The 12,743-nt window shown below is 41.3% G+C and overlaps 1 protein-coding gene across 2 annotated transcripts in view; it reads right to left on the reverse strand.

The window, feature by feature from the left end:
* Window positions 1-3,294: 3,294 nt before the first annotated feature.
* TAT (tyrosine aminotransferase) overlaps window positions 3,295-12,743 on the reverse strand; it is a 12,272-nt gene continuing 2,823 nt past the window's right edge. For both annotated transcript variants that reach the window (XM_031038212.2, XM_006742514.3), the window contains exons 4-12: window positions 11,007-11,074; window positions 9,554-9,712; window positions 9,215-9,353; window positions 8,747-8,799; window positions 7,615-7,767; window positions 6,881-7,009; window positions 6,462-6,545; window positions 5,632-5,730; window positions 3,295-4,491 (exon numbers count right to left, since the gene is read on the reverse strand). In XM_031038212.2, the coding sequence (XP_030894072.1) occupies window positions 4,351-4,491; window positions 5,632-5,730; window positions 6,462-6,545; window positions 6,881-7,009; window positions 7,615-7,767; window positions 8,747-8,799; window positions 9,215-9,353; window positions 9,554-9,712; window positions 11,007-11,074 (1,025 nt within the window). In that variant the 3' untranslated portion in view covers window positions 3,295-4,350. The remainder of the gene's footprint in view (window positions 4,492-5,631; window positions 5,731-6,461; window positions 6,546-6,880; window positions 7,010-7,614; window positions 7,768-8,746; window positions 8,800-9,214; window positions 9,354-9,553; window positions 9,713-11,006; window positions 11,075-12,743) is intronic.

A 12,743-nucleotide genomic window follows, 5' to 3' on the forward strand; every position in this document is an offset into this window, starting at 1 on the left:
TCATCTCCTTGGTTAGGTTTATTCCCAAGTATTTTATTCTTTTTGATGCTATTGTTGTTAGTGTATAGAAACACAACTGATTTTTGTGCATTGATTTTGTATCCTGCAACTTTGCTGAATTCCATTGTTAGTTGTAATAGGTATTTCTTAATTTTTGCTTTTTTAATTTTTTTTTATTGAAGTATAGTTATGTTCTAGTAGGTTTTTTTCTCTAGTAGTTTTCTTATGGAATATTAGGGTTTTCTACCTATAAGATGATGTCATTTAATAATAGAGATAATTTTACTGCTTCCTTTCTAATTTGGATGCCTTTTATTTCTTTTTCTTGCCTATCTGCTAGGACTTCCAACATAAGGTTGAATAGAACTGTAGAACTGGCCAGAGTGGGCATCCTTGGAAAAGCTTTCAGCCTTTCACTAGTATGATGTTAGCCATGAGATTTTCATGGATGGTCTTTATTATGTTGATGTCATTTCCTTCTAATTCTAGCTTGAGTGTTTTTATCATGAGAGTGTAGAATCTTGTCAAATGCTTTGTCTGCATTGATAGAGATGATCGTGTTGTTTCACCCTTCATTTTGTTGTGGTTGTGTATTACATTGATTGGTTTTCCTATGTTGAACCATTCTTGGATTCCTGGAATAAAGCCCACTTGGTCATGGTGTATAATCCTTTTAATGTGCTCTTCAATTTTAAAGTACTAGCACCACGCCCATCTTCTCTGTATTGTTCAAATTTTAGTATACGTGCTGCCAAAGAACTCCTGTGGCTTTATTTTTTAAATGGGGCATAATGTACTTTGAATTCCATGATGTCCTTTGCATTTCAGTTACCAAATGAGTAAATGTCTCAAAGAGCAAGAATTCTTTTCCATGCTCGAAACATTGACAAAAATTAAGACACACTTGGTGGTTCATCTCATTGTTTCCTTTGCAGAAATGGCATCACCTACTACATAATATACCTCAATTGTAATGTCGGAAAGTGACTGCCTCTTTGGAAGGTGCTCTGTAACAATGTGACCCATGGAAATCATCCGGATTTGCAGATTCTAGGAAACCCTATGAAACTTGTTTGTAAATATAGGCAAATTGTTTAAAATAAAGGAGTATGAATAAGATGTACCGGGAATTCAGTTCTTCTACGGACTCAATAATTCAACCTCTAGGGTACTTAAAACACAGCCCCTCCTGGTAGTAATGTGCGGAGTGTGTGGAGCATAGCGGTGGATTCATTTTTTCTGCCTGAGGAGAGATTCGAACATAAACGCCGAGTACTCGGGACCATGAAGGGCACAATTCTTTGGAGAAAAGTTCCAGGGACCACACAATTGTCAGCTAACAACAGCTACGGGGAATTTCTGCTTCTGTGTCACAACTCATCGGAAAAGGAAAATGCACAGTTCACTTATTTAACAGGTGTTTACATTACCTAGGCATGTGTCAACTTCCGGGAAGCGTCCTGCCAGATGTAGCCCAGACAGGGAGCAAACGAGGAAGAGAATCTCTCCACAGGGCGCGGGTCCGAGATAGAAGCTGGAGGAGGAAACAAAACCGAAACGCCCAACTGAGAAAAACGCAGCACCTGCTAAAGAGATCGACCCTCGCCGTCTGCTCAGGTTCTGCGGCTGCGCCCTGAGCAGCGCTTCGGCGCCCGTGATGGCGCACGCTCCCTGAGCTGCAGGGCGCCCCGCACTCGCATCAGCGCCTGCGCAGCCGTAGTTTCTCCTCACGCGATTTCACTCCCGCCCCCTGTCAGGGTATTGTTGGCTCCTCAGGGACTGGGGTGGGATACGATGTAGCATCAGCTGTGTGGTACTTGCCAGTTACTCGATAGGCGGTGCTCTGGCCTAGAAAAAAAGGTGAATTCACAGACTTTTTTTAACGCATTGTTTTTTGAGATGCTCGGACTGCACCCTCTCTCCTGCCGCTGCTGTCCGAGAAGCATCTGGAAGCTAGCCCTGGGGGAATTTTAATCTCGTTTGGAAGCAGACCCGCCCAGCAGTTCTGTTTATCTAGGAACGCCCGGGAGGTGATGGACACCTCAGAAATATCCCTTATTTGTCTTCCATAGGAAGCTGAATTATAAAGTTGAGTAATAGTTACTTTGAAGAAAGGAAAGAAAAAAGGAAAACTTAATACACACACACGTTTACGTAATCACAGAATAATTTCAAAGAATGGACCAGCAACTGCTAACTGATTACCTCAGGGGACAAAGGACTGGGTGGCTGAAGGACACGGGCATGAGGAATGTTTTTGTTTTTTGTTCGTTTGCATCCTTTGAAATTTGCCCAGTGTACATGTATTATTTTTTTTAATGTTTGAGTTATTTCCTTGATCCCCTTATCAAAATTTAGACACGAAATTCGGAAGTTTAAGAAGTCTGAGTAGAATTCAGTAAACTGGATAGAATTATATGCACATGTTAAGATAAAACGTCTTGTGTAAACCACCAAGTCTTCCTGTATAGTTCTGGACAGAGATCTTTTGGGGGTTGGGGCAAGGGGGGTATAGGAAAAGAGAACCAGGCACTTTCAGAAAATTATTGGCATTAGTGGCATACAGGAAACAAATTTTTATCATCTCAATTGTTGTATGTTCCCTTTGGATTTGCCAAAGAAAATTAAAAGGTAAATTTTAGTGGGAACTCACTAAATATGGATATTTGATATTTATTTTTGTAAAGGAAATTAACTGGGTGTGACTGGCAGGGTTGAGACCTGAAGTTCCTCTTCTAGATGAGGAAAATTTCTTTTAGTGAGTAATCTCCAGACTGATTATAGTATACTCCCTCCCCCAACCTTGCAAGATAACTTCATGCTTCCTCCTCTAAGAGAAGTCGTGAGGAAAAAAGTAGTCAGCTGGGCCTAAGGATTTGTAGGCAAAAGGCCCATAATGAAAGATGTCTGATATCTCTCATTCCCTGGGTCAACTGAACCCCTTCAGTTTCATTCACCACTGAGTGGTTAGTGGATCTAAAGCATAGGAATTTGGGACCAGAGATTGGGAATCCCAGAAAGTGTAAAGTGTGAAGTCAAATGCCAGAGGTTTGTAATGTTGCTTCTTAGTTTGCCTTGTTTGTAAGTAGGAAGCCAGAAGTTGAACTCCCAAATAAGATGTTTTAGGAATAGTGTTTCTTAAGTAACTCCAAATGTCAGTACATGGACAAAGAAATAAATGAAGCCTAGTGGGTAATGCATCAATCAGACTAAACAATGAACAGCAATAAGAATTGCTGTTCAATAGAAATAAGAATTCCCCACAGAGGAGAAAAACCACATTCCAAAAGAGCATACTTAGTAAAATTTATTTTTTTAAAAAAAAAAAGAAGAAAAACAATAATTTATGCCCTTGGCAAAATAAAGGATCTTGTCAATATAAATGTTCCTTAGAAAACATATGAAAAGATAATATAATATATATATCAATAAATCAATATCAACCTTACAGCAAAAGCAATGATTCCATAAAAATGATAAGTGAGGATATTTCTGGCCCTTACACCACAGTATTTCTGGAAGGTCCTATGATTCCTCCTTTTTTTTTTTTTAAAGTTACAGATGTGCCCTCATTTTAAGAAACCCTGATGTACACATATCTAAATTTAGAAAGTCCATTGATTACCTTTACAATCAGTAATTCTATTTATTTATGTGTGTATGTAATCTCTGTACCCAGTGTGGGGCTCAAACTCATGACCCCAAGATCAAGAGTCACATGCTCTACCAACTGAGCCAGCCAGGCGCCCCGTACGATCAATAATTCTTTTTAAAAAAATTAACAAGAAGGTTTCTGTAAGGGATCCTTCAAATTAGCAAATTTTCCTAATGTGTTTAAAATATAATAAACCAAATATATGTGTCCCCAACTTCTTTCGTTATAGTTCTATTGCATAAAGCGAGGTATACCTGAAGTGAAGCAGTAACAGAGTTGGGCCTCAGACCTGACTGGAGAGAGTGTACTCTTACTTACAGTATGAGGAAATGTTTGGGGGCACAAATTCTCTCAATCTTTTGTTTCTCTCATCATGAGCTTTTACTTTTCTTGTATCTACCACTTTCTGGTAAATTTTGCTCACCTAGTACTCTCAGGAAAAAAGGAGGAAGTCATATAGGAGGGGGCGGATTCATGAATTAGTGAGTCACTCCAGCAGAGCAGAGTGAGAGGAGAATCTGGGATGCAGAGTGTGTATGTGGACATAGTTGGGGGAAAGCAGGAGCAATTCTGAACCCTTGACATGCTTTTGAGGCCCCTCTCCCAGTAGGGGCACCTGATTCCTCTTGAGGAACAGCAAGGCCCAGTCCAGCCCTCCCCGGATGGGACACATGCTCAAGAGAATGGACCTGGACCTATTTGTCACACTCCTCCTGGCTCCCTTCAGCACAATGGTAGTGCAGCTCACAGAACTCCTGGATCCGGCTACAGGCCTCCAGCATCATCACTTTGGGGACCGTGATTACCACTCGGAAGAAATTCGGGTACTCGAAGCACTGCAAAAATAAGCGCCTGTTATTTTTGTAGCAGTTGAATCTGGTACTAAACCACCCTAAAATGACCAGGGTCCCGATCAGCAAGAAGCAGTGATGTCATTTACTCAGAGCTATCAGTTCGCTCAGTTCTACTGTGGAAGGTGAAATGAAATGGGGTCACTTATGTCAGGGGGTTTTAAAATGGACCCAGGAGGTCATTAAGGAGATGGACCTTATACACCTCTTCACCGGTGAATCCGTGAATTTTTGAACTGGGCTAAACCACGAATCTTAAAAGGACTCAGTCAGAGTCCTTAGTTACTCCTTACTGCAACTTGCTATAGTAAGAGTCTTTGCTCAGTGATAGCCTTAGTAACCAATTATATTCAGCCAAGATTAGTTTTCTGCCACCAATCAACTAAAATTCTTTACAAACAATATATACAAGCATTCCGTTTTGTCTTTAAAAACCCTTGACTTTTGGGGCGCCTGGGTGGCTCAGTCGTTAAGCGTCTGCCTTCGGCTCAGGTCGTGATCCCGGGGTCCTGGGATCGAGCCCCGCATCGGGCTCCCTGCTCAGCGGGAAGCCTGCTTCTCCCTCTCCCACTCCCCCTGCTTGTGTTCCCGTTCTCGCTGTCTCTCTCTGTCATATAAATAAATAAAATCTAAAAAAAAAAAAAAAAACAAACAAACAAACAAAAAAAAACCCCTTGACTTTTGTTCTGGGGGGAGGGGAAGGGTAGGGGGTGGGAGGATACTATTTGGGTTGCTGCCTAAATCTGTGTTCCCCAAATTGCAATTCTGAGACACCAAATAAATGTTTTTGTTTTATTTTAGCTCTGCTTCTTCTCTGAGTTGACACCATCATTGGGGTGCTAAGTCTAGTAACAGTTAATTCATCTTAAAAGGGACTTGTGGGACAAGCTTATTTCCCCTCACCTAAAATGTTCAGCCACAACTTTTCTTCCCAGTACAGATGGGATAATGATGGGGGAGAAACAAATTTTAAATCAAGGCCATGAGACACATCAGTTTAAATTTTATCAAATGAGAATACACTTTGTTGGGGGAGGAAAAAATCAGGTTAAGGACCAACTCAGGGAGAGCTCCTAAGGCTCTAGAAACAGTTGAGAACGTCCTGAGAGAGACATAAGCACTCACCGTTGCTGGGAGGCAGTGGACTGATTGCTCAGCAACTAACCGCTCCGTGAACTCCACATCATTCTCAAATTCTGGGAAATGTTCCATCTCAATTCCAACCTATACCAATAACAGGGAGAGGCAAACTTATTAGAAGGAGGGAAAACAGGCCAACTCCCTATGCTAGAAATTAAGATAGGGCGGCTCTACAAAATATCTTGGAACTCTACTACTGATAACTAAGAGTTCTCACACTTAGGAGCTCCTGGAATTTTTCATAGGGAAGAAAGGATATATTTATATGAATATTTTAGTTTTTTGAAGCGTTCCTTCCTAGACGATGATAAATGAGAGCTGCAAACAGAATGCCAGTGTTTCTCTAAAAAGGCAATATAAGCATTATGGGCCAGGAAATTCTTGATTGCATGGAACAATCCCACCCATTGCAAGAGATTTAGTATCCCCAGTCCACAAAATGCCAAGAGCATCCCCCCACACCTGCCCCAAGTCATTCTGCAAACAAACAAAATTCCCATATATTCCCAAACACCCCTAGGGAACCAGTATCAATCCTAGTTGAGAAGTACAATGGTGCGGAAACCCTCTTATTTGTGTCTATCTTCCCTGTATCTATACATAAAACGATTTTCTGAATCGAGAAATTAAGTCATTTTAAAAGGTTTTTCTGTTTTTGTTTTTTTAACACTGAGGTTAAATCATGTTATTGGGGCAATTCAGAACAAGGGGATTCCTAAAATGACTGGCCCAGAAGCTTAGTTGGTTGTCTCTGTGAGTGCTGCAGACTGGCTTCTGCTTGCCCTACAGCAAATGCCTGCCACCCACACACTTACCATGAGGTACATGGCCCCGGAAGGACGGACTGGCTGGAGTCCAGGGATGGCAGCCAATGCCCCATAGCAAAGATCAGCATTGGACTATAAGAGGAGGAAGAAAGATGTCAAGGATCAAAATTTAAGTGAAAGAAAAGCAAGTCATTAAAAGTAGAGCCCACACCAAAGTCAGGGAACCTACGTTTGTTCTGCTGGCATAAGGAGTCAACAAGAAAAAGTCCAATCACTGGAAGCTTTTGGCACAGAGCCGAGTGAAGTGCCAGAAATGAGATAAATGTCAGGGTGGATGGTTACACTAATGCCACCTGATTTGGAAGCCCTGTAATGGGACATTGCTCCAGAAATGAGATCCCATTATCCCTAATTCCCCTGGTGGCTTTCCCTGACTGCCAGAGTGGAAGGCCATGGGCTGCCCTTACCTTCAGGAAGCTCAGAGTGTTGTGATAGAACTCCTGAGGGGTGCGATGCAGGATGCTTTTCAGAGCTCCCTGGACGATGGTGCAGGGCCCCAGGATCCGCTGACTCAGCTTCACCAGCCCATCTCGGATCTAAAGTGCCCCGGCAAACATATTACTTAGCCTTCCTTAAGTGTTCCAGCTTTGGGGATTCTTGTTCTGACCATTCTTTTCATCAGGTTTTTAATCTCTGGGGAAGTGATGATGCCTAGTAGCATTCTTGGATCAGACCGCTTGGGTTTCAGCCCAGTTCTGTCACACGCCTCCTGTGTGACTCTGGGCAAATTATACAACATCTTAGTGCCTCATGTGTCTCACCCAAAAAATGTAGATAATACTAATCCTGGCCTCATTGGGTTGTTGGGAGGATTAAGTTAAAATAACGTATTTTGAACGCTGGCACATCGTAAGCCTGCAAACAATATCAGGTGTCATTAGAGCTACTGTTTCCTTTTTTTGCGGTCCTAAAATCAGCAGCAGATGGAACTTCTTCACAGAGCCAGGTACAGGAAAACTGAGTTTTGGAGAGGAATAACTAGTACCATCTTACGGGCATCTTTCCAGGCACCCAGAAACTACAGGGCCAAGAAGAAGGAAAAAACACAACAGCAAAAATCACCTCCCAACCACTGTGCATGCAAAGTAAATACATGTATGTATACTAAATTAGACATACCATTTCACCACATTGTTCTTACCTCGTTGCCAAAAATGTCTCTTCGATCATGGATGAGGATCCAGCCCAACCTCCAGCCAGGAACCAGCCAGCGCTTGGCCAGCCCTCCACAGGACAGGATGGGGACGTTGCTGCTGAGGGTGGCCAGAGGCTCAAATTTGGAATCCGAAAACACCTGAGGAGAGGAGATGCTTGTTAGAGTTGTCTTCTGGCTTATTTTCCTCCAAATCCCGTCTCCCACCCTTTACCTTGTATAACTAGGGACAGGGCCTTGGATTTCTGGGCTCATCCTACCCCAAAGCATAATTGGGAGCCCAAGAGGCTTCAAAGGAGACTATCTCAAGATATTTAATCTGGTGTCTGGTCTGGATTAAAGGAAGCCTACAATGAGGACACTGATTCTAGCCTAGGAATATGTATAACCCAATGAAGCTCGCTCTAGGGAATGAATGTCTGTTGGAATTAGAGATCTAAAAATAAAATAGGAGCCCACAACCCTTTGTCTGAAATTCCTGGGCCCGTATGTAAATGTTGCAGAATGCAGAACTGTTCGGGTTTTGGAGAAGTTATGTAGCACATGTATCATACATTACCTAACACCAAGGCAGTCTGGGACAGCACTCCTAATCAAGCATATTAACATTTCTGTCCCTTTCCTTACATTTTTGACAAATATATAGATCTGTAAGTGAGATATATAAAAAAATCTACAAATATCTTTATATCAGGTCAAGTCAGGTTTTTCCATCAAATGAATTTCAAAAATCTTCAGATTTTCATAGCTTTTTGGACTTTGGAAAACTGGCTAAGGTGTCGTAGATCTATATGTATGTTTTTTTAAGGTGGGGGGATGAGGGGGAAAGGGAGAGGGAGAGAGAGAATCTTAAGCAGGCTCCACACTCAGTGCAAGGCCTGACACGGGACTCGATCTCACAACCCTGAGATCATGACTGAGCTAAAATCAAGAGTTGGATGCTTAACCGACTGAGCCATCCAGGCACCCCGATCTATTTATTTAGAGTACAGGGATACTGATTTGCTGTACTGAAATGATTAGGAATTACTTCTGGTTATTCTAGATGCCACCTCTAAAGGTTCCATGAAATAATTTGGATATGAGATTATTATAGTGATATATCCTGCCCAAGACTTACCATGTCTCCATAGATCTCATCAGCCAAGATGGGGACGCACTGCCTTGCAGCCACTGAAAATAAGAGAAACAGGCTCAAATCATTTTTAATGTGAATTGCCTTAGCAATTAATATTCACCTGGACTTCTTTTACTTTGCATTTCATGTTTGTGTGTTTTGTTTTCCTCTTTAAGAACTATATATTCTTCTTATACCCTTCCAGGGTACAGAGCCTAAATCTGCCATTTAATCAACTGGATATTTCAAACCCTCTCTTCCACATATGGAAATGGTGCAGAGGCAAGTGTTGCCTTTTTCGTCTTGCAGGCAAGTCCTACCGTTCCCGTGGCACACTATTCACTGGAGACCCCCGTGGAGCTCCCCCATTTCCATCCTCAGCTTGGAACTGACTCTTTTCTCATTCCAGGAAACAGATAAAGGATTCCATCCCCATCTCTGCTCCTGTCAAATGAAGTCTGATGGACTTACCAGCCAGAATTTTCTGGAGATGACTTTTACTGAACACTGACCCACAGGGGTTTGATGGATTATTAACAATGAGACAAGCTGTCTTTTCATCAATCAGAGATTCCAGTTGTTTCAAGTCAATTTCCCAAGACTTCTCTGGCTGGGGAGGAAGAAAGGGTGAGACTAAGATGATTCTGAAAAATTTAGGGGGAACCCTCACCTAACAGCATCTTCTAAATAATAAAATGTGTTTGTGGCCTCCACCACCCACTTCCGGATCTTTCTGTGCTAAGATAATGGTCATATATTATTACGACATAGTAATTGAGCCCTTGAGTCTAAAATTAAAAAGTTGCTTACCAATAAATTGTAGAGTTTGACCTCAATTCCCATCGATTCAGCCAAAGTCCTATAGAGAGAGAAACCAGGTCTCGGAACTAGGATGTTCTGTCCCGGATTGGCCAACACAGCTAAACAAAGTTCAATAGCCTGACTGCAGCCACTAGTCAGAATGACATCCTGTAAAGAGAGAAAAGGCTCACTTTGTGAGGGGTTCCACAGCAGCAAGAGAAAAGAGATTATCAGATGGGTGAGTGGGGAGCAATGATAAACTTACTTTTACAAGTTCTAAGTAAAGTAGTAAAGACTGTACTAAGCCAAAATTGAAAGAAATTAATGTTTGTGTATATCCATATCTAAATGTTGAAAATGTTGACTACTTAAAAGACGTAAATTACTTGGGGCACCTGGGTGGCTCAGTCGGATAAGCATCTGGCTCCTGATTTCGGCTCTGACCATGATCTCAGGGTCATGGGATCGAGCCCCGCATCAGGCTCCATGCTCAGCAGGGAATCTGCTTGAGATTCTCTCTCTCCCTCTTCCTCTGCCCCTCCCTGTTCTTCCTCTCTCTCTCTCTCTAAACTAAATAAATAAATCTTTTTTAAAAAAGAAGTAAAAATCACTTTAAAAAGGACATGGCAGCTGTGACTCAGCAGACTTCCATGAGAGATCATTTTGACTTTGGACTTTTTCACGTGGTTATTTATTTATTTTTGACCATAAATTTGAGGCCTGACTCTTCTCTGAAATACAGACCGAGGGCACCTCTTATGTTAAGAAATATCAACCACACACAGTAGACAATAGAGGGAGAGGGACATTTACACTTGGCACCGCCATCGATTCGATATGCCATAGTACCTCGATCTTCCCAACTGAGTGAACTTCAGGTGAGTGAGGGAAGCTGCAAATTTAAGAAAAGATCCTTCTGGTAAAATAAAAAATGTTACTTATTTGGTGTTTATGAATTATTGTTTTTTAATGATCTTTCGCAAAGAATCAAATATAGGGGGACCTCTGAGTCCTTTGAGCCTCCTTAAGACAGGACATCACATAAATTGTATGCACCATCCTCATCATACTGTAATGACATTAAATATAATCATGGATTAGGGGATGCCTGGGTGGCTCAGTCAGTTAACCATCTGCCTTCAGCTAAGGTCATGATCCCAGCCAGGGTCCTGGGATCGAGTCCTGCGTCGGGATCCTTGCTCAGCAGGGAGCCTGCTTCTCCCTCTACTCTGCAGCTCCCCCTGCTTGTGTTCTCTCTAACAAATAAATAAAATCTTTAAATATATATATATATATATATAAATATATAAAATCATGGATTAGTGGCCTCACTATATGAGAAGGGCAATTCTCCACACCTTTTGTTCCCCCTGCAATCCTTATTCCTTGTGGGACAGAAACAAGGAAAAAAGTACAGATTGCCCAATACCACTTCAGAGCTGATACATTGTCTAAGGCTTACCTTAGCTTCCAGGGGTGCCTCAGGCTGGTGGTAGTAAGAAGCAATCTCCTCCCGACTGGATAAGTAGCCTGAAAGAGTAGAAGGGAGAAGCTGATCACTATGCTCTAGAGTTAAGAGGGCTTCCAGCTACCTTCTGCTCCTGCTTAGAGCACGTGCTATTCAGGTTAGCTCTCAGCCACCACAGAGAAAAGACATTGACTTGATGTTTTACATTTTTATAATAAGCTCAAATGTATGGGGGTGGCTGGGTGGCTCAGTCAGTTAAGCGTCTGCCTTCAGCTCAGGTCATGATCCCAGGGTCCTGGGATCGAGCCCCGAGGTGGGTTCCCTGCTCAGTGGGGAACCTGCTTCTCCCTCTCCCTCTGCCCTGCTCATGCTCTCTCTCAAATAAATAAATAAAATCTTAAAAAAAAAAAAAAAGCTCAAATGTATGAATAATAACAAGGAGAATTCTCCAAACTATAAAATACTCTGCACCATCTTGGTTACTGTGATTATGTTTTATTTTTCATTAAAAAAAAAAAAACAGGATTTAGATTATTCCTAAATTCCTTCCAGGGACTATATTTTTTGAAAAGTTACAATCAATGCATTCAATACATTGGGTCCCTTTTAAGTTTTTTAGATCATATGATATACCTATTAGTGGTTTTGCACAATTTTTTTCTTTTAAATTCTATTCTTGGACAATATTTCCAAATGTTGGCTTATAAACTTGGAGTAGAGTTAGTAGCATACAAATTATGTTTTGCAAAATTGTTTTCCAAAAAGATTCCATTCAATCAGAAAGTCTAGATGCAATATTTCATAATGTTCCACTTAATAAAGTCTTGAAGTTATATAAATCAGCACTTCCTTAATTATTCATAAGGAAGAGCATTTTCCTAGATATATATTATGATCTGTATTTCTTTTGGCATGAAATGTTCATATCCTTTGAATATTTGTCACATGGAAAATTGGTTCTGGTTTTTCAGGTTGAATCAGTTCCCTAATACTTTGGGTATAAAAGTTATAAACTTGTTTTAATGAGATAAAACCTCATTTTTGGTCTTACTTTGTTTTTATTTTTGTTGTATGAAACTTTATAAAGTATAAACAATCAACCTAAAAGTTATGTCCCTCAGATCTCTCTGAGGTGTTTTTTTTTTAATTTTTTTTTTTTAGATTTTATTTATTTATTTAACAGAGAGAGACACAGCAAGAGAGGGAACACAAGCAGGGGGAGTGGGAGAGGGAGAAGCAGGCTCCCCAATGAGCAAGGAGCCCGATGTGGGGCTCGATCCCAGGACTCTGGGATTATGACCTGAGCTGAAGGCAGACGCCCAACTGACTGAGCCACCCAGGCGCCCCTCTCTGAAGTGTTTTTAAAATTATATTTTAGTGGAGCACCTGGGTGGCTCAGTCGGTTAAGCCTCTGCCTTCGGCTCAGATCATGATCCCAGGGTCCGAGAATTGAGTCCCACATCGGGCTCTCTGCTCAGCGGGGAGCCTGCTTCTCCCTCTCCCTCTGCCTGCCACTCCCCTGCTTGTGCACTCTCTCTCTGTCAAATAAATAAAAATAAAATCTTTTTAAAAATTCTATTTTAGCATGAAACTGGATTTGTATTCTACATTAAAAATATGTTATTATGTCTTGCCTTTGCAACAACATGGATGGACCTAGAGGGTATTATGTTAAGTGAAATAAGTCAGACTGAGAAAGACAAATTCACTTACATGTGAAATCTAAAAAAC

This window comes from Leptonychotes weddellii, chromosome 16 (genome assembly GCF_054177405.1).
Source record: "Leptonychotes weddellii isolate Sample4059 chromosome 16, ASM5417740v2, whole genome shotgun sequence".
Taxonomy (NCBI): Eukaryota; Metazoa; Chordata; class Mammalia; order Carnivora; family Phocidae; genus Leptonychotes; species Leptonychotes weddellii.